We start from the raw sequence: 23345 nt of genomic DNA, 5'->3' as shown, positions 1-23345 counted from the left end.
TTGAATAGGCTTTTGTGGGTGGCCTAGAAACCTAATCACCATTTATAACGTTGTTTCTCCAGGAAAATGCATTCTGAGTTCCAAACGGCTGACTTACAAATGAACTTTTAGAGTACAACTAACCCATATATAAGTTGAGGACTGACTTTGCATTAGACATTCTATATGTGATAGTAATATAAGAAAAATGCCCATCATTTGGGGGTCAAGAAATGTGTTGTTTTGTGATTCTTGTAGATTTTAGTTTTGTGAATGAGAACAAGTATGAAAGGAGAAAAGCTGCAGGTAAGGTAAACATTTTTTTTCTCTTCAGAAAATTCAACTTGGTGTAACTTTGCAAAATGAACACTGACTAGGAAATCAGGAAAAGTAACTTAAGACTTTATAGTAATAATGATCCATATATTTGGCAAAGCACAACCAAGCAATGAAAGCTTAGTCTGCATCTTCCCCTTTTCTGTAGTCTTTGGTCACTATTTTGTTTATGTTCTGAATAGTTTGAAAGGGTAAGGAGGGAAGATAGGAGGGAGTAAAGAAATTTAGAGAAAGAAAATGAAGGTAGGGAAAGAAATGAGGATTTGGAGAAGTTAAGGTTTTTAACTATGTTGATTATGCTTTTAATTTTCATTAAGCAGTTTATTTTTTTTAGCTAAATCTTTTTTATAACCACAAACATTAAAAAATTGCTTTTTGACTATATATATGCTAAATATATAGTCAAATATAATATTTTAATTTTATTTTTGAAATACTTCTTCATGTTATTAGATTTAGAAACAAATTTACTCTTAATATGTCTTTTTCACATAGATCATAGAAGGAAAATTGTATTTTTTCATGGATAGTTTATATATCATAGCATCATAGAGCTACAGCTTAAAAGGACCTGAGAGGTCAACTAGTCCACTTCCTTATTTTGTAGAGGAGGAGCTAAAGTGTAAAGAAGTTAAGTGACTCTCTCAAGGTCATACAGGCAATAAATGGCATAGCTGGGTCTTAGAAGTAAGTCCCCTGGCAGTGAGGTGGTGCAGTGTTTAGAGTGCTAGGCCTGCAGTCAGAAGACTCCAGTTCAAATGTGACTTCAAACACTTTCTAGATGCATGTCCTTAGGCAAGTCACTTAACCTCTGCCTGCCTCAGTTTCCTGAACCACTTACCTCACAGTGTTGTTTTGAGGCAAAACACTTTGCAAACATTAAAGAACAATATGAATAATTTTATATTTATGTCAAGAAGTATTATGTAATGGATAGAAATCTTGAGTTGAAGCCAGGAAAATTTAGATTCAAATCTTGCCTCAAACACTACTTTGCTGTGTGGCCTTGTGTCTAACAGACAGCTGTGGGCTAAATGAGGCCAGAAACTATCCTGGAGTGCAGCCCAAACCACATTTTAAATGTGATTGGGAATTATGTAGCAACATAAACAAAAATACAGTAAAACATAGATAGTGTTAATATGTGGTTTTCTAAATGAATATGCAGCTCACAGGCATCCTTTTGTACTGTTTAATGATTCCCATTTCTATGTGAGTTTGACATCAGTAGTCAGTACTCTGATTATAAATTGCAAAGAAGATGCTAATCTACTTTGGTAGAAGCATATTCTTCATTTGGGAGATTTCCATACCAATCACCACAGGTCTAGTTCTTAATAAATTGTTTTTATTAATAAACTCTGAATTAGTATATTATCTGCTCTGTGAATTATTCCTCCTCAATAATGAATAGTAGAATATGATATATAATTAAGTGATAGAGGAATGACAGAGTTCAGGTGTTCGGAGTAGTTAGAGAAGTCTTAAAATTGCAACCTCTGCGGGATTCAATTTCCAGATACAGTATCTAAAACTGAGGTATTAGCCTACATTATCTCATTTAACATATGAAAAAAAAAACTAACTAAAGCTCAGACTTTAGCTTATTTTTCTTAAGGTCACTTGGGTAATAAAATTCTTTACTGCACACCTGCATTGGTACAAATGATCATGAGTTCCAAGAGTTTTTGTGCTTTGAGAGATCACTTGGGATACTTTAAAGTTGAAGGTGAAGAGAAGCCCTTTCCCTTGAAGTGAGGTCCAGGGCCGGGGGGGGGGGTGTAAGATGGGGGTGGTGAGGAGGTCAGAGAAAACTTCATGGAACAGGTGATACCTAAGTTCGACTAGAAAGAAGAGAATTTCATTTGTTGAACATGGATATTGTGGGATGTTTATTGTGCCATGAGAACAGTGGGAAAACAGACATTGAGTTGGGAGATGTTGGAATGTGAGAATAAGTGATAAAGAGTAATCAGTTTAGATGAAGTAATATACATGTGAAGCAGAGAAGTGGGGGAAATGACAAGGCTTAAAAGGTAAGTTGATTTGTGGATGGTCTTATTAGCCAGCATCAGTAATTTATTTGTACTTTATCCATTAGGCAATGCAGTGCTACTGAAGGTTTTTTATTTTTATTTTTTAATAAGAGAAAGTAACATAATCAGAAGTACATTGGGAAGATATTTTTAGACAACAGCATTCATGGATCAATTGGGGAAGGACCATTTAGCAGGCTATTAAAATGGTTCAGGTCAGAAAAAATGAAGGCTTTGAATTGGGGTGGTTTCAGTGTGAGTGGAAAAAAGGAAAAAATATGAGATATATTGCAGAAAAGAAGCAACAAGCATTAGTAAATGATTGGATCTGTTTAATGGGGAAGATGAAGTCGGAGATAATTGAGCTTTTTTTTTTTAAGTTGGTGACTCAGAGTGTGCTAAAATAAAGAAATGAGGGGTGAGTTTTGTGGAGAAAAATCGAGTTTTTGATGTTTTGCATTTGAGGTACTGATAGGATATGCACCTTGAGGTATCTAGCAGTCAGAGGATGGGATTGCTTCAAGGAAAGCATGGCAGGGTGTGGCTTATTGCTGGCTCTCTTTTGCTGCTTCATTATCCATGTTATACTCTCTTACTAGATGTTCTCCGAAGCTTGTATCCTGGGACTTCTTATCCTTTCTCTCTACACTCTCTCACTTGGTTATGTCAACAGTTTTCCATGGGGTTAATTGCTGTCTCTAAGCAGACAGTGTCCATATCCATTTATCTAACACTAGTCTCTCTCTTCTGAACTGCAGTCAGTCCCACATTACCAAATGTCTTTTAGGCATTTCCAACGAGCTGTCCTAGCAGTATTTTAAACTTAGTATTTCTGAAACAGAATATATTATCTTTCCCTTCAAATCAACCCCTCTTTTAAACTTCCCTGTTGCTATTCGGGGCACTACCATTCTTCCTGTCACCCAGGTTCTCAACCTTGATGACTCCTCACTGTCGCTAACCACACGCAGCTGTCAAATCTTGTTGCTTCTGTCACATGTATTACCCCCTCCTCTCACACAACTTACCACCCTATTCAGACCCTTAGCACTTCTTGCTTAGATGATTCCAGTAATGTCCTATTTGTTGTCCTGCCTTGAACCTCTCCTCACTTCCCTCCAACCTTCACACAGCCATCACAAAAGCTGTCTACAGTGCGTGTCTGATTATATCATCCTTCTCTAAACAAACTTCTGCAGTTCCCTATCGTTTCAAGATCCCAGTGTAAAGTTCTCTAACATTTAAAGCTCCTTACCACCCATCTCCTTACTACCTTTCTAGTCTTCATTTATTTCTCCCCTCCTTGTACTTTGCAGTTCAGCCATTGTAGTCTACTCTATGTTTTGTTCACAAGACACTCCATATCCATTCTCCTTGCATTTGCTCTAGGTACCCCCTGTTTTTGGAATGAATTCCTGACTCTCAGAATCCCCGGTTTTCTTCAAGACTTAACACAAGTGCCATCTTCTATATGAAGCCTTTCATATTTTGTTTTTTTTATTAATTTGCATTATAATTTCAGATAACCTCTACCTCAATTTCTGATTTCTTTTTGATTGCCTTTTAATATGACTACTTTGACTTTTTCTCTTCTCTTTCCTAGAAAATTTGACAAGTATTAATGAAGAGTAAAAAAAAAGAAAAGGAGTGGGTTAGGAGGAAGAGGGATAGTTAATTTAGTAAATACTAATTTTAACAATGATTTCTTTATATTTTAGTCTTGATTTTTGTATAACTGTTTTAACGCAAGGCACAACCATATTTTATTTTGTTTGACTCTGTGTCAGTATATTTTTCTCTCAGGACATAATATCCATAGACATAAGAGATTTTCTTTGTTATATTCTCTTTTCTTGCCTCCCATCTTTCTCCCATATTATGCATTCCATACTTTGCTGACAGTATTGTTTGTGATTTCCTTGAAGTAGGGAACTTCCAGCTAAGAAAATCAGTCTTCTGATATAGAACAGTATAGGCAACCGCTCTGAAATTTACAAATTTAGAGACTTGCCTGGGGGCATTGAGAGGTCAAATAGCTTATTTGGGGTCAGTGGTAGTCACTTCGTAGGAGGCATCAACCTTGAGCCCAGGGTGTCTTAAATCCAAGGTGAGTTCTTATCTACTATGTTGTGCTTCTTTACTCTGCTCCCCCCCCTGCCACTCCTAAATCTTCCTAAAGCACAGCTTTAATCATATTTTTCACAGGATTATAACTTTTGGTTATTCCTTTTGACTATAAAATAAATGACAAGAATCTTAGCCTGAAATTCAAAGTCCTTTGTGCTCTTCTCCCAACTTTTCTTTTCAATCTTACCTTCTACTACTACTAAAAGGTTTTTTTTTAGCATATTATGTTTTTAGCAAACAAAATGATTTTATATTTCTTGTCTATACCCTTTCCTTTCACATCCGCTTGATTTTGTTGAAGCCATTCTTAAAACTTGTAATGATTACCCTCACTCCCTCCTTGCATATAAGAATCCTACTTATCCTTCAAAACTGCCTCAAATGCCACTCCCTCCATGAAGCTTTCATTGACACCCCTCCCCCATTTTTTCAGAAATAAATCCTTATTTGACCATTCTGGTAAAAGAACCAGTATGGTCTCATCATTGAGTGACAGAGTGCAGAGAGAAAAGATAGGAAGTCCCAGGACACAACCTTGGGAGAAGATCTAGACCAAGATTACCATCTCACCCTTAGTTCTTATTCATGCTCTTTTACATTATTATTATTGATATATAATGAATGCCTTTTCCTCCTACTAGATTGCAAGTTCCTTGATTGCATGGATCTTTTATTATTTTTTTGTATCCCTAACAGCACCTAGGTATGTGAGTATTGGTATATAGCAGACATTTGTGTATTTGTTGAAGAAATAAATATGTTTCCCTTCTTCTCCCCAAGCTACCCCAATTGGTTATAATGTTTCTAAGTACTCTCCTTCTTAGAGTATCATATACAGGGATGTCTCAGCATTTAAATTGATAAAGATAATTTTTATATTCTTGTTTGATTGCTGGGTGGCAAACCAAAGTGATAGGTCCATGGCGGCCATGAATAGATCCATGGTACATTGCACAGAAGTAGTATAAAGGACAGCATCTAAAGTATGTATGACCAAGAAAAAAAGTAGGTTGGTCTCATTGACATGAAAGAGTAATTAAAAAATAACCCATTTGCTCCCGATATACTTGTGGTGTCAAAAGATGCAAAGAAACTTCATACCCTTACAGCACATTGAGTGAACCAACCTTTGGTGAGTGATCTATGGCAAGACCTGGACAAAAGTCTACAGTAATGGGAAAGTTTATATGGCTTGTGATCTCCACTGCTAGCAGGAGGACCCTCTTCAATGAGATTCATAGATCTATTGAAGTAGCAAGGCTATTTTTAATTTTTTAAAAACATTTTAAATTAGTCTGATCTTGAAGGTTGCTTTCGATAGATAATATAGAGAGCTATACATGGTAATGTTTCAAGATTGTGTGTAGCATTGCTTTTCCTATAAGTGTAATAAATAAATGCCTTTTAAAGTTTCTTTCAGTCAAATTACAGAATTGGGAAGCCTGAAAGAGAGGCAGATTAGGCACCAGGTTCTCGCCTTAGTTATTGTTTGATATGATTGAGATATGTTTCTCATGAGAATAGTTTGAGAAAGAATTGGAAATGTATTGTGAGTTAAATCACTTTAGTTATCTGAGAAGTTGAAGTGAGAGGAAAAATCATTTTTGGAAAAACTGCTTTATGTAGCATTTGTGGCAGAAAATAAACTTATAGGCTGTAGGTGTTCCCGAAACATTAGATAATTTTGAAATGGCTCAAGAGTTGCTCTTCATATTGTAGCTGTTTATATGGAAATTTTATCTGGTGAGATTTTAGATCCAAGAGCCTGATTTTATTGGAAATGTTTAAGAAAATATTGGTGACTCAGAGTAAATCAGGTTTTCTAATAATTTATTAGGGAACTATTTCATTTAGACCAAAATTTTATGTATAATTTCTAAATATTGATCATCCAAATTTTGCCATATCTTTATTTCACTGGCTAGATGAATTTCATTAAGTCAGCAATTAAAATATAGTTGTATAGTTTTGGGATAGGGTTTAGGAGGTCTAAGGTTTTGGGAATCATGTGCCATCAAATGTTTAACCTTGTAGAACAATGTTTTATTTAAAAGGGACTCATTTTTAAGTGTTTGTAAATGCTAAAAAAAAACCCCACAAATTATGCAATAAATTAGATTATTTAATCTACTCTTAAATCACTTTCATTCATTGATTCATTCAGATGAATTCATTTAAATCTATTTTATTCATTCATTTAAAATATTTGTTACAATGCTACTACATGTAAAGAACTGGCTGAGACTGGGGATACAACCCCCCCCCCCACCAATCATAGTTTTTGCCCTTTATAAATGTATAATCTAATTTGGACACAAAATATGTAGAAAAATAAATATATATGCTACAGTTCTATGTCTATGCTTTATCATGGTGTCGAAGTGAATTCCCTAAAGGCTCTGTCAATAAAATATCTTCTACCAAGCTGGAAAATAGGTGGACTAGAAGTGCAGTTATGAACTTTCCAGAGTATTTTCCCAATCACAATTGAATCATCTTTCTAGAACTAACATTTCTGAAGCTTTTATCCAAAGCCTGAAATGAGTAGAGCTAGGAGAGCAAATTATACAGTAACAACAGTATTGTCCAAAGAAACAGCTTTGGAACCTAGAAGACCTCGGATCAGTATGATGAACAAGTGTGATTCTAGAGGACTAATGTTGAAGCATATTGCTCATGTAATAACATGATGGATTCAGGGTATGGAAAGATACACACACCTGCACATATGTCCATGCATATATATGTATATATGAATGTATGTGTTCGTATATACATATATGATTGAACATGGTCAATGTGAGAATTTGTTTTGTTTAGCTGTGTACATTTGTAAAGATTTTACTTTTCTTTTTAATAATGGGGGAGTGGGAAGAAGAGAAAATTGATTGTTGTTAAATTAAAAAAAAACAAATGTAATTTGAGAATTTTATGTGAAACAAGAAAAATTGTTGGATTCTACAATAGTACACAGGCATATTATCTGAATTGTTTGGGTTCTGTACTTTGCCTTGGTCTACCGAATGACCAGAGGAAGGAGCATTGGGCTTGAAATCAATAGACCTGGGTATGAATTCCAGCTTTGACACATAATAGCTCTATAACCATGAGCAAGTCATTTAATTCCTCTGAGTCTCAGTATTTTTATATGTAAACTGGGGATAATACTTAGCATGGTAATTTTGAGGAAAGTGCTCTGTGAACTTTAAAACATTAAATTAAAGAGAACTTTTATTTCTGTTTAGGGATTCCCCAAGTTATTTTTCTGAGTTAGATCAAGATATTGAATGGAGGTATTAGAGCTAGTTAGTTATATCAGCTAGCATATGCCTTAACTTGGATGATGGGCTGAAGAATGGAATCCAGCATTCGATATAATGGAGATTCCATGACCTACCAGTGTTGTTTTGGTGTCAGTACCTTCTATGAAATCATTGTGTCAAGTTAAGAGTTAAGATTCCCACATACCCAGAAACACCTGGCCGTGTAACCTTGAGCAAGTTACTTAACCCCAATTGCTTAGGGGCAGCCAGGTGGCTCAGTGAGTAAGAGCACTGGCTCCAGTGTCGGGATGACCTGGGGATCAAATCTGGGCTCAGATACTCAGCACCACACCCAGAAATAACTGGCTGTGTAACCTTGAGCAAGTTAGTTAACCCAGATTGCTTATAAAAAAAGAGTTAAGATTCCATTGTAAAGAGACCTCATAATTCATTTAGGTATACCACCAGTTCAGGTTTAGGGCTACCTGTCTCATGTGAACACTTCTTAGATTTTATTTTACTCTCAGAACCATCAACATTCATTTAAGGAGCTTTTCTGATTCCACTAGGTAGTGGAGAGAAAAAACCAAAAGTAAAATGACTTCTACTCCCAATAAGCTTATATATTCTTGGTGGAGAAAACCATGTTCATGCATGCATACATATAGACATACAGACATATACATACCTATACATTATACAAACACAGATATGTACATATATAACTGATATGAAAACAATGGTAAACGAAATGTAATTTTAAAAAATTTTACATAAAGCAGCAAGAATAATTGTTGGACTCTAGAGCATATTTTGGTGTAGCATTTGAATAGTTTTGGCTCTCTACTTTCTCTTGGTCTACAGTGTGGCCAAAGAAAGGAGCATTGGGTTTGAAATCAATAGGCTTCAGTATGAATCCTAGCTTTGACACTTAATAACTCTAAAGGATGATTTTGGGGGGAGGGGACACTAGTAGCTAGGTGATTAGAAAAGGCCTCATTTAGAAGGTAGCCTTTGGGCTGAATTTTGAGGGATATTTGGGATTGATTTTAGGAGGCACTGGTGAGGAGGAAGTGTATTCTAGGGATGGAGGTCAACCAATGGAAAGGTATAGAGAAAGCTAACTGTGTTGAGTGTGAGGAATGGTAAGATCACTTTGGCTGGGCCATAGAATGCCTAAAGTGGAGCGATTTTAAGAAAATTGGAAAGGTAATTTGGAGCCAGGCTGTGAAGAGTTTTGGATACTGAACAGAAAAGTTTATATATGATCCTAGTGTTGATAGCATAGCCATTGGAGTTTACTAAGTAGGTGACTGAGATGGTCAGACGTGTTTTTAAAAAATCAGCTTGACAGCTATGTGGAGGATGAATTACAGTGGGAACAGGCTTGAAGCAAGGAACTGCATTAGGAGGCTATTGTAGCAGTCCAGTTGAAGGTGACAAAGGTCTAAAATAGGTTATTGGCTCAGAGATTGGAGAGAAGGGGACAGATTTGAGAAGTGTGGAAGTAGTAACAGCAAGATTTGGCAAATGATTGAATATATGAGGGGAGACAGAGTAAGGAGTTTAGGATAATACTAAGATTGGGAACCTGGATGACTAGAAGGATAGTGGTACCATGAACAATGTTTGCAAAGTTCACGAGAGGTGTGAGTTTGTGAGCAAAGAGAGTGATGTCTGGTCACCCAACTTGGGGCCAAGTTGGAGCATTCACCTCACTTCCAGGACTACTGCCCATAGCTCTTTATCCACTGGGCATAAAGGCAAAGGTTGAGAATAGAGTTACTGAAAAAGGCATAGGTAAAGTGGAAATGATGGCAGAATCAAAGAATTCCAGAGAGCAAAGGGACCTCAGAGAGGCTCTCTAATCCAATCCCTACCTAAACAAGAATACCCACATATTGTGCCTGATAAGTTCATCCTTTGCTTGCATAACTGTAATAAGGAGGAACATACTGTTTCAGAAGGTACTCCTTTCTCCCTTGGATAGCCCTAATTGTTGGGAAGTTTTTCTTGTTCTTATGTCTGAATTTGCCTCTTTGTACATTATCCATCATTTCTGGTTCTGCCCTGTGGGAATGAACAGGGTAAGTTTAGTCCTTTTCTGTGATAGCACTAAAGATACTTGAAGACAGTTATCACCTCCCACTCTGTCTTCTTTTCTCCAGATCCTCATGGCATGAATGCCAGCCCTATCACCGTTCTGACTGCTATCCTCTGGAGACTGTCCAGCTTATTAATGTTCTGCCTAAAATGTGGCTCTCAGAACTGAGCACAATTCATCAAATGTGGTATGGCTAGGAGAGAGTAGAGGTACTGAGGTTATTGTATACCTACTCATTAGATCATGGGATTATAGAGTTATTGCTGGAAAGGTCTTCAGAGACTATTTAATCCCACATCCTCATTTTACAGTGATGGAAGCTGAAGTTCAGGAAGACTGTGTCCACAATCACTCATGTACAAAAGGTCATAGGCAATCTCAATGCAGATTCGAGCATACTATTTTCCTCTTTATTTTGTGTTTGTGTTTGTGTCTTCTTTCACAACATGTCTATTATGGAAGTACATTTTGCATGACTGCATATGTATAGCCTATATCAAATTCCTTCTGGTCTCAATGAGGGGGAAGGGGGAAGGAAAGGATAGAATTTGGAACTCAAAATTTAAAAAAAAAGAAATCTAAAAATTATCTTTACATATAATTGGGGGGAAAACCAAAATATTATTTATAATTAAAAAGAAGTAAAGGTTATCAGCAGGATTTGTGTGCAGATTCTCTGATTCTAGGACCAGAGCCCTTTCCACTACGATGCATTGCCTTTCTTAATGAATGTTGCATTATCTTTTCTGGCTGCCACCTCATAACATGGTTAACTCTTATTATGCTTATGATATACCCAAATCCCCAGATAACTTCTCACTTGGTATGTAACCTAGTCATGTCTTTCCATTTGGTATTTGTGAAATAGATTTATTTTTGAGTCGAGTAAAATCTACATGTAGGTGAATCCTGGCCAGCTACAGGACATCTTTGGTATTATACCACAAATTCTCTTAAGTCTTTCTTTGCTTTTGTTAAGCATACTACAGGCAAGGAGTGGCATGTCCCTGTATACTTCTATCTGTCTTTACTTATCCCTTCTCAATTCTCATTTTGCCTCTAGTCTTGTTCCCACTTCCTACCTTCTTTTCCTTTGTCCCTGCTAGAAAAGGTAGTAGAGAATGGGGGGGGGGGGGGGGGGAGGAGCGTTATAGCCAGAAGACTTTGATTTAATCCAACTCTGCCACTTGACTGCATGACCTTAAACAATTTACCTTTGTAAGCCTAATTGTTCTTAACTATAAAAGAGGATAATAATTGCACTATTACCATATAAGGGTATTGTGAGGAAAGAGTTTTATGAATTCCAAAATGCTTCATAAATCTGAGAAAATAATACCATCAGAGAGTAAAATTCAATAAGTAAACAATTAATTTTTCTTCCAGTCCAGCAAAGGTATTGATAAGTCCATGGTGACTTTCCCCTGACACAGATCTACAATACCCAAAGAGCTTCTGTTTTGCCAGATGAGCAGTTGTGACATGAGCCTCTTATTTGTAACTTCCAATCTGTGCTAGAGTCAGTAGCTTTAATGTAAGCATAATTAAAATGCATTTTGTGTTCTTTTATTTTGGGGAGGGCTTATTACTCAGGCCTAATTAACTTGTAAATGTTTCACTGGGTGAAACCTGTAAATGTGCATTTTTACTATGGAAGGCACTTTTTAGAGAAAAGTTGGTTTTCTGTTAAAGCAGAGTATTGGAGATGGGAAACTGGATTATTTTTTGGTTTTGCCAGTTATTGATGTGTATTTGAGAAAAGCTCTCTTAAAGTTTATGTTTGCTAAAATGAAATAAGACTGTTTACTGCTTTATCTCATTATTATGCTATGAAGATTTATTATGTAGATATATAGATATATGATATATCCCCACATGTATAAGCAGATAAACAGATGCTTTATATTTTGCATTAGTAAATATACCCCTTCTACTTTGAAAAAGGATAATGCACATATACAAAAATCCTTAATCTACTCCTTGCCAACATCTTCTTCTGTTACAAGCTTAAAAAAAAAACCCAAAATGAACAACACTGCGGCCAAAAGGATCTAGGAGGCAATTTTTCTGAAAATACAGTGAGTCTTTCTGCATGTTGATATTTCAGTGGCTGAAGAATTAGAGTATAATTCCTCAGATTAAAGTTCTGAGTGTAAATATGCATTTACTGTCTTAAGTAGATCTCTTTATGTTATATAGCTGATTCTTCTAGTAATTGATACTTTCTTTAGATTTAAATCTGTCTGTCAAGGCTGGTACCTGACGATTCAATTTGACAGGCATTTATTGAGCAGCTACTACTGATAATTATAAACAATGAAAAATCGCCACGGATAGCTGAAGTGCAGAGATGTATACGCAGCTGTAAATTGGATACTCATAGCTCAGAAATCAGAAGCCTTATCATACAGCAGGGAGTCTGGGTGGGCCAAGAAGAGGAGTTTAATAGTTGCTCCTTTATTGTACGGCATCATAAGCCAATCACCCTGGTAGGGAGTCTTACCTTGGAGGACAGGTGCAGATTTTTATTGACTTGATGACTGGTAGGGACTTAAAGAACATGTCCAAGTTATTAGGATTTATGAGAGGATATGCTGACGCTGTTCTCTGGGCATGGTTACTGCCATCATGGCGTGAGGATGTGTGCTTTGCAATTGCTATGAGGATTCTCTTTCTCTTGTCCATTAGAAAATTATTGGTTCCTTCAAGGATGGTTTATGTTTTAATATAAAATGTTTTAATACATTTTTCTATTTGTAAACAATAGCTGCAGTAAGTGAATTTATAGCCTTCTGGACTTCTGCAAATTATATGATAGAATTCCTTGTTATTTGCGAAACTGATTCACATTGGGTTAAATATCAATATAGAAGCTAATTTAGAGAAATACATATAGGGTGGCACGGGGGGGGTACTCGACTTCATATTTGTGTTAAATTTGTTAGAATCTTATTTAATATTACTTTGGGGTTCAAGAATTTAAAAAAATGTTCCTTAAAGTTTATATAGCCAATTATATGTTATTATGACTCATAATAAAAGTATAGTAAAGCATATCAAGTAGTACAAATTGAAATTGCTGTTTAAAATTATGGGCAGAAGTAGTGAAGATACCATTTATTTTGTTATGGGTAATGTAGCTAATGATAATAGAATTCCAATGATACTGTTACAAAAGGGTAAGTCAAAATGTACAAGTTCTATTCTTGCAGTAATGCTCAAAGTAAATCAGATAAGAATTTACAGCATTGTAGGGCAGGATGAAAGGCTATTGAAAGAAAAAGGTTAGAGACCTAGTGTACCTAACTCTTGGATCATACTGTTGAACACTGAGAAATAGAAAAGTCCTGTCATATGGAATGTCTTAAGCCTAATATTAACCGAAACACTCAGGGCTCTCTTCAGAAAAAATTCTTCTTGCCTTTGGTGAAATGTCCCTTGGGAGCCCCTTAACACCATGAAGGTATTTATTGGATAAGTTGTTATTGTCATTTGAACCTAGTATTTTTTTTAAAAAAGGAAATTGATTTGAGAAGTTATTCAAGAACATAAGGTAGTCAAAATCTTGTGTCTACTTTTCCCTTCCTTATCTTTTATTATTTTATTCTATGTACTTTATTCTTTGCTAAATTATATCTTTATTGTCTTCCCCATTTGTCATATCCTATGCTTCCCCACTATATGTTTTCTTACAGTATTCCCAGTGTCTGGAATGTCCTTCCTCTTCTTCTTCCTCTTCTCCTTGAGTTCCATATGTAACCTTTAAAGCACAATGCAAGTGTTGCTTCTTCCATGAAGCTCTCCTTAATTCCCTACTGATAATGCCCTTCTCCATGGAACTCATATAGGATTACTCTGATGAACTTATATAATAATATGTTTGTGTTATATCTTTCTATTAAAAAGATATAATAATAAGCTTTCTCTAAGCTCTATGAGTTCAGGCACTAGATTCTATCTAAACTTTGTATCACCCCTTAGGGCCTAAAGCAGTGCTGGATATAACTGTTCAATGGATGAGCAACAATTAGAGTTGATCAAAAGGAGAATATGGTGTGTCATGGGTGATATCCCAAAGTAGAGGTCTTCAAATGGAAGCTGAACAATGACTTCTTGGGGACGCTGTTCAGGAAGGGATCAGAATAGATGACCTGGGAGGGCCCTTCCAATTTGGACACTTTGTGATGTGGCAGAGCCTGTTTTATTGCCGTTATCATACACTACAGCTGTGACTGAATCATGGAATAACATTTGTAGAAAGTGTCCAAGCAGATTAGTTGACATTTTATGAGCTGAATAATCTTAGTAGGCTTTATAAAGTTTAATGAATTTTTAAAATAATTGTATCATTGACAAACAACTTGATTTAAATAGAACTGAAGAGTCACCCTACTATACTTACATTTTCACTTTAAAAAACTAAATGGGTTTGAAAGGAATTAAAAGGATTTTGGAAACTGTTTATGGCTTTTGACTTGATGTGACTAATCACATTTTATAAAATCCTTACTTCATTTAGAAATCCTATCCAGAAATACTAACAGGCATTTAGTCTGGATTGGCATTAATGAAGAAGCACTTAAAATCATAAAATGATGTGTGGGAGATAGAAAATCAGAATTATTCTCTTTTATGGTAATTTTATTTAAGTGTTCATATTGCTTATTTTTTTAATCCATTTATATTTACTTTTTTTTTCTCTTCAATCAATAAACAAGGATTTAATCAGCACCTACTGTGGGCAGCTTTGTACTTTCCTAGGTGAGATAGTGATTTTTATTTGTATTCAAAGTATCTGGGTTCATATTTTCCTTTATTGTTTATGCGACTGGGGCAAGTTACTTCCCCTCTGTTGGTCTCAGTTTCCTTCCCTGCAAAATAAAGTTCTAGGTATTTTAATATTTTAAAAATTTGACAAGTTTTGAGAGACTTATCAGAAACCTGTGTCTCCTTCTACCTTTAACAGAGATGAGTTTATCTGCCTTGAGGGAATACTGTATCTGATCAGTTTCTTTTGCTATTGTTGTCCAATCATTTTCCAGTTGTATACAACTCTTCATGACCCCATTAGAGCTTTTCTTGGCAGAGATAATGGAACAGTTTGCCATTTCCTTTTCCAGCTCATTTTACAGATTAGGAAATTGAGGCACACATGGTGTCTTTATAGTACTACACAGATAGAATATACCTATTTTCAGTAGGCATCTGGGTGGCATAGTGGATAGAGAGAATTGGACTTGGAGTCAGGAACTCTTGAGTTCAAATCCTACTTCAGACACTTTCTAGATGTGTGCCCTTGAGCAAGTCACTTAACTTTTCTCAGTCTGTTTCCTTATCTATAAAAATTAGGATAATGCAATGTAATGTTAATGGGATTTAAGATCTTTCCCAACCATTAATAGGCCTCAGGTGGAGCCCATTAAGGGAAGCTTGCTTAGGGGAGGCTTGCTTGTAGGAAGGCTTTCTCACCTTTTGCTAATTTCTAATTAGGCACTGAGTCACCAGGGTTGTGATACCTTCTGCCTCTGAGAAGTGTGTGTGTGTGTGTGTGTGTGTGTGTGTGTATGTATATGTACTCTGACTTGGTATTTTGCTTTGGGGATTTACTTATGAGAAGGTTCTTGGGATTCCCTGGTCGATATTCTAAGTGGTCATATGTTCAGAACTCCCCATGGTCTCAGATGTAAAGGCTCTCTTGATCCAGGGATGTATGTAAAGTGTATAATTGATTCAGGCAGTCAGAGCCCTGTCTGTTGGTCTTCATTTCTCTGCTTGTATTTTCTCTGAAGTCCAGGGTGCTGATTTTTCCCCTGAACTAGTGAATGTAATTAAAAAGATTGTTGATCCCTTAAACGGCTAGCTTTCATAGTAAAGCAGATGAAAGAACTTGTGCTACCAGCCATCCTGGATATGCCAGTGTGGTTGCTGCTACATACTAGCACCTGTTTCACAAGGTTGTTGTGAGGATTAGTGAGAGTGCATGTATAGTTCTTTGCAAACTTTTAAAGAAAGGACTTTTTAATTCTGGGTATTATTGTTGTTGTTATTTTCACCATCAACAACAAGGTATTTTCAAAAGTAATTTATCTGAACATTTCAGAACAGATCTAATGACTCTTTAATATTACATCATGTTATTGTAATCTATTTCTTCATCAGGTAATATCTATTTATAAAGTAGCCTGTGTTTTTAAAACCTATGTAAGGTGAATGGTAATCTTAGTTTAATTTTATGGATGGGATTTTTTCTTGGGACAGTGCTTTTTAAAACTTGTTTTCACAATCAAAAATCAGTTCCTTTCCCACTGATACCAGTAGTTCTCCTAATAGCCTATAAGCATGTCAGACACCTACCTTTAGTAGCAGTTTTCAAATTTGTAGCTTTCTAATTGCCTGACTAAAACATCAACATCATCATCATCATTGCAAACATTTATAACATGTTTCTAAGAAATGAGTAGTTATGCTAAATATTATCTAAATTTTATGGATATAAAAAATGAGATACAAAAGAATCATTTGCCCAGGCTGTGAGGAGAATATAATCAACACTTTTTTTGATTCTTCATAATCCATATGCTATGTATGCTGTGACACTTGCACTCTCTCCCAGCTATACACAAAATTCTTAGTTGTGTGTGTGGTAAAATATAGAGTTAATGAATATCCTCTTGGACTAGATTGATTACAAAATTTGGGTTTATCTCTAATCACATTGGGTTATGAATTACTCTCTCTTGATTAGTCATTTTTGTCAAGCTTAAACAAAGATTAATTTAATGGCCATTAGATTATGCACAAGCTGAATTTTAATTTTGACTTTGTGTTAATTATGTTCTTTCATTAGAATTTTTAAAGTCAGAAAAATATCTCAAAGTACATACCATTTAAGTATATGTGTGTATACATATATGTATATAAACTCTGTTCTTTCTCCAAGCATTATTGTATCTTTAAGGGACTGCTAGGCTTATTTAATACTCTAGTCAGAGGTTATTTCTAGGTTAGTTTTCCAAAGAAAAGTTTTTTTTTCAGTGAATGCATTGCTTTTTCTTATCCATTGACCTTTTTCAAGATTTTGTATTCCCCATTTTGCTGCTTGATTACTTAAGGATTCACTGAGTAGTGTGCTTGAAGGCTGTTCTTTCTCCTAGCCACTGGCAGGAAAACACATCTGTCTGTCTGAATGAGACTTCTTTGATCTTCAGAGAGCTTTATCTAAAAGCAGATTAAAAGAGGCTGTTAGGCATTTTTCCAACAAAATTGAAAATGCTTCCCAAGATTTCAGGTCAGGTGAGGTTTCCTTCTCTGAATTAAGACATAGGAAAATATTCATGTGGACCACTTAAAACAATAATAATTTGGTTCATTCAAGATATACCAATAATCAAGGTTGGAGGGATTTATAAAAATCATGTCTGGACAAGAAACATTTTCAGTAACACTGATGATCAGCATCAACTTTCTAGTTTTTAGAAGGTGTTTAGGATGGGGAGACTTAAGCCATCTATTAATGGTTGAAGAAAGGTGGCTGATAACTACTTTTTCTACTGTCTTGTTGGTGCCAGGGGTCAGAGGAAGTTAGGTTTCATGTGTAGAACACTAAAAAAGGTTTTCATGAGTTTCCAAAATTCCAATGCTTATTTTAACAGTCAAATATATTATAAAAGACCTTTTTATTTGAAATTTTCTGGTAAGCTAAGCAGATATATCTGAAGCAGATTCAGCCTACTATCCTCTTCATACTGCTTCCTGAATAAGACTATTTAAAGATCTCATTATGGGGTTCTGTTCTAGTAAAGCAATTTAAAATCTGTATCTAATCAGACTGAACTTAATTTTTGAATTACTAGTAATTTTCAGCTTTTAAAATTGTCAGATCTCAAAGCATCTGATGACTTGTTGATTTACAAAATAGAATATGTTGGGTTTGAAGAATCTGATTTCAGTCTCTCAATTAAGAGTAGAAATTTGTAGGGGAGATGTTCTTGGGGACTAAAATATTTTTAAGTGTGATCTGAGCATTTGGGGTATGAAGGAACTTAGGTACTAAAATAAAAGTTGGGAAGGGGGTCTGTGCAACTCACTCTGATGCCAAAAATAAATCTTTTTCAGATCCCAGAAGAACTGACTGGGGAAACCAAGAGACCATGACAAGTTAGTTTTTTTTTTAAAGAATTCTTGATTTTTTATGAGGTCTGGAGTAAATTACTTAGTCTCTGTGTGCCTCCATTTTACACTACTTTGAAGGAAACACCATATAAATGCAAATCTTTATTATTACCTCTTCTCTTTCTATGCCATGCACTCAAGAAGTCAAAGATCCTAGAAGCTGTTTCATATGTTTAAGGTACTGACCCTTTGCTTTTTGTTTTCCAATCAGTGCTTATCAATTTGCTTTACTGTTCTCCCTCTTTTTCTTATATTCCCAGATTAACCCCTGAATTGACATAATTAATGTCTGCTTGTCCTTGACTTTTTTTTTAGAATAATGATTTATTACTACTAAGTAACTTTTCAGTCTTTTTTATTTCATCAGTTAACAAAACTCTTTGGCTTCAAATACAAATGTTTATTAATTACTTCAGTCATAAGACTGAGTGAGGTCCAAGTAAGTGTACTGTTAATTCCTTGGAGCCTGGAAGTTTTCCTATAATTGCTTTGGCAAGAGGAGTGAGATTAGTTGCTAATGAGAAGATAAATGTGCAATTTTAGCATGTTATGAAGTTGTGATCATCAGTAAGTAGTATTAAAAATCTAGATGGGATATTTTTTTCCTTTTTGGACCCTGTTTCAACAAAATCATTAACATCTACTGATATTGTAAATTGGGTTATTTCACACTTTTATTTTTAATATGAATTATTAACTCTTCTATAGGTTCTTCTGAATCTTGCTAATTATGAAATCATTAATAAAGTTTAGAATATGAGCAGTTTAATTTATTGTAATAAAATTTATTTGTTTATTAATTTTCTCTTGGTAATTTTTTAATGATATTTAGGGCTCTTAAAATTTCATTTAAAAATTATAGATGTAGGGGTGGCTAGGTGGTGCAGTGAGTAAAGTACCGGCCCCAGAGTCAGGAGGACCCGAGTTCAATTCTGGCCTCAGACACTTAACACCCCCACAAAAAAAACTAGCTGTGTAACCTTGGGTAAGTTACTTAACCCCAACTGCCCTCCAAAAAGCAAAAAAAAATTACAGATATAACATAATTAATATACATGCTCATTTTATTAATAAAGTGCATTTAAACAAGTAACATAAAATACAACATTATTTTTTTGTTTTCATAATACCTGTATTTCCTATGATATCTTCCCCCTTCTCTTATAATAAAGAATCAAAAAGGAGGAAGAAAAAAAGTTCATCAAGACTAACTTATCATAAAAAACCCTCATTTTATGCAGGTTCACACCCATGGCACCCACCTTTGCAAAGAAGTGGGGGGGAGGGGATTTCATCTCATATGTCTTTGGGATCAGTCTTAGTCATATTTTTGCCACCTTAAATTTAGATTGCTTTGTGGTTTTTCTTTCCATTTATTTTGTAGTAATCATTGTATCTTCTTTTACTAGTTTTACTTATTTCACTTTTTTGTCTATTCTTATGAATCTTTCCTGTATTGATCATACTCAATATTCCTTAAATTTTATTGTTGCTCAATCATGTCTGACTCTTTGTGACCTTCTTTAGGGTTTTCTTGGCAAAGATACTGGATTAGTTTGCCCTCTCCTTTTCCATGAGGAAACTGAGACAAACAGGATTAAGTGACTTGTCCATTGTCACACAGAGCGCCTGAGACTGGATTTGAACTTAGAAAGTTGAATCTTCCTGGCTCCAGGTCTGTCACTCTATTGACTGTGCCATCTAGTGGCCCATTTCAGTAGTACTCTATTACTTTCAGTTGCCACAATTGGTTTAGCCATTTCCTCCTAAATGTACATGTACTTTGTTTCCACTTCTCTTTTACAACCAAAACTTTTACTATTATATATTTAAATACACACACACACACACATATATACATATATAATGCTCTTCTTTTTGTTATTGAATTCCTAGGCATATTTGCCTTGTAGTAAAATTTCTGGATCAAAGGGTATGGATATTTTAGTCATTCTGTTCACATAATTCCAAATTGCTTTCCATAATGATTGGACCAAATCATATAGTACAAACAACATCACATCACTATGTCCATCTCTCCAAAACCCTACCAATGTTGACTCTTCCCATTTTTTTTTTTGACATATTTTCCAATGTGCTAAGTGTGAGGTGAAACCTCAGGATTGTTTTGGTTTGTATTTTTCTTCCGATTAGTGATTTAGAACAAGGGTCAGCAAACCATGGGATATAATCCAAATTTGCCCTGTTTCTGCTATTGTATAGCTTGGGAGCTAATGATTTTTGCATTTTATAATTATTTTCAATCTGAAAAAGTTAGGGATGCACTTTAAACATTCAAAATTATTCCTGTATAAAACTCTTCTCAGCAACGTGTTCCTGAGTCAGAAAGGCTAAAAGTTCAGGTCCAGCTTCTGATGAATAACCATGGGCAAGTTATTTAATCTTTCAGTCCCCCAGGCAGCTTTCTACAACCTATGTTACTGATGAATTTGCAGTCTACATTTGTGGAGGGAATTTCAACATCATGAACTTCCTGCTCCAAAATGTAAGGGATCAATTTCTTTTTATTATCCTAACGTTACCCCTCTTACATTTCAGGAGGTGATTCCAATTTTATCTATTTCAAGATTTGGTAAATGCCATTTTTTTTCGATATAATGCTTTATGTTTTTAGAAATATTGATATTTCCTCTCAAGGCTACATCCTTCTTATTTGAAGAGGCTTCACTTTTCAGATTATTTTCATAGATAATCTGAACCATTTTACTTTAACCATTTTTACTGTCCTTTCTTAATACCTAAATTATTTTGTTTTATTTTATTTATTGAAAAGCACTGATCAGAATGTCACCCATTACTGCATTTACAGATGCACTATAGCTTTTTACATACTATTAAGTCTTTTCCTACATTTCCATTGCCCTTCTGGATAACACCTACTATTTCATAGGCCTCTTTGGATAGAGCCACATAGCAGACCAATGCCTTCAGAGAACAGAAACTTTACTCCATTGATCTGCTTTCTAGGTTGCAGCTACTAGTTGGTCTACTTTTAGGCAGAGTTTGCCTGTTATTCTATAGATAAATTACTGTATAGTTTACAGAAATCAACCTATCACTATTTTGCTTATCAAAAAGCTTTGTGAAATCTTCCTACTATTTATCCCTACTATTTGAATGTGATATAGGATGCTGTAGGATTCTGCTCAATTTTAATAGCGGAGAGACAGTGCTTTCTCACTATTTTACCCAGCTTGGTAATAGTAACACATAATTATAAATATACAAAGTGACAATTTTTTTAACTCTGCTTTTACATGTTGCTAAACTCTTTCCCCAGTATTTTCTTATTGTTTGGTGATTCCAGATTACTGTATGAATATTTTCATTTTAAAATGTAAGGATTTTAAAATTAACATAGCTAAGTTTTAAAACCAAAAACAGCACTAAGACTTTTGGGTCACCATGTGTATTCCTTTAGGAATAAGGACTTTTTTTTTCCAGCTCAAGTGTATCTTTGTTTAAAACAACAACAAAAAAAATTTGCTGAGGTCAGTTTAAAAAGTGGCAGACTTGATGATGTGTGATATTGCACACACATATTTTTTTTTGGAATATTTAGCTGGTCAGATATTGCTTAGTTTCCCCCCCCCCCCAGTTTATGTAAATGAGTATCACCTCATGTTTATTTGTAACTATATACTTAGGTATTCATATGATGATTTGGTTCAGTATTGAAGGAATATTTTTTTCTTTAAAAATCATATATTAAATCATTGAAATGTAACTACATACATACATAATACATACATGCATACATACATCAGGTATATTCTTATATTTGATTTCTCTTTGCAATTTTCCATTGTAAAGCTTTGGAGATTGTGACTTTCTTATTGTTCATAGGGCATTGAGCACTGTATTCACAAGAACTCATTATTAGTAATAATATAAGGTGCAAATCTGGATAGCCACTGAAGTGCAATTCAAGATACAATTAGTTACTTAGTTTTTTTTTTATTAAAATGTTATTCTTGCCTTCAAATTTGTAATCCAGGGGAAAATTCCAATATAAAAATAGAATAGATTTATTTTAAAGAAACATTCAAAAATAATTGGTTTAACAACAGTGTGTGAATACAGATGAGGTAGTCCATTAAATTTTGTTCACAAAGTCCTATGGCAATATGGTCAAATTCATACTAGTTAATTATTGTAGGGCTTAAGTTCTAAGTAAAAAGTAGTCTTAGAAAAATCTTCTTAGTAGAATGTTGTTGTGTGGCTAAATGAATCCCTGTTGTCAAGAAATAATGTTGCCAATTATGCAGAAAATAATCAAAAGCTAAAATTTTGGAGAACTAATTGTCATATTTTTCTGTGTTTACTGATTTTACTTATTTGTTTCAGTGAAAGGAATATGCATAAATGATATATTTTCACTTGCCTTCAAGCTGAGATTATTTTTCTTGATGTTCAGACTCAAATGGCAATTAAATGAAAAGAAATCTGTCTTCAATGAAATTACCACTGTGTGTATAGTATAGGCTTGTCAATAGCTATTTAATCTTGTAACTTGTTAGGCTTCTTTAGCTTGCATACAGGTAGTTTAACATGAATGATGGCTTATTAAATCCCCCCCTTTTTTTAAACAAGGAGTAGACATATTTTAAGTTAATAGTCCTTATCACTGATGCCAATTAGTAGAAGGAGAAATGAATTCCCTGAATTCCTGTATTTATAATAGCTCTATTAAGATTATTCTGTTTCTTTCTGAGAATGTGCATAGAAGTTAACTTACTAGCTTGGCAATGGTAACATATCATTACGAATATGTAAAGTGACATATTTAGTTTTTAACTGTGCTTTTACATATTACTGATCTGTTTTGCCAATATTTCCTTATTGTTTGGTGATTTGCGTTTATGGTGTGAATACCTTTACTTTTAAAATGTAATATTAGTATAATATTAATATAATAGGGAATGCAGTTATTTTTTCCTTATCACCAATTAATTAAATATCCACATTAGAGCTGGAATGGGATAGCTTAATTTAAAATATTATACATCTTTCATAGAGGGGAAGTTTGATGTACTAGATAGTGTGCTTGCCTTGGAGTCAGGGAGTTCTGAGTTCATTTTTCACCTATACAACTATGGGCAAGTCACAACCTCTCTGGGTCTCAGAAAACTCTAAGATGATTAGCTATTGACTGCTCTGGAGAGAAATACACATATCTGTGGAATCATAGGTCCTTTGAAGTACTCACTCTGGGTCTTCTCCCCTACTTCGCATTCCTACATTCCTATTTGCAGATAGGGTGTGTGTGTGTGTGTGTGTGTGTGTGTGTGTGTGTGTGTGTGTGTG

At 34.8% G+C, this 23345-nt stretch overlaps 1 protein-coding gene across 1 annotated transcript in view; it reads left to right on the top strand.

The window, feature by feature from the left end:
• Window positions 1-23345, top strand: part of SDK1 (sidekick cell adhesion molecule 1) — a 1154843-nt gene that overhangs the window by 219623 nt on the left and 911875 nt on the right. Inside the window, exon 4 of the mRNA XM_069084769.1 lies at window positions 17961-18002. Coding sequence (XP_068940870.1) covers window positions 17961-18002 — 42 coding nt within the window. The remainder of the gene's footprint in view (window positions 1-17960; window positions 18003-23345) is intronic.

This window comes from Petaurus breviceps, unplaced genomic scaffold, assembly GCF_028583685.1.
Source record: "Petaurus breviceps papuanus isolate PSGF00001 unplaced genomic scaffold, PetGlider_PUasm1.0 175, whole genome shotgun sequence".
In the NCBI taxonomy this organism is placed as follows: domain Eukaryota; kingdom Metazoa; phylum Chordata; class Mammalia; order Diprotodontia; family Petauridae; genus Petaurus; species Petaurus breviceps.
This window is presented reverse-complemented; position numbering and strand designations above follow the sequence as displayed.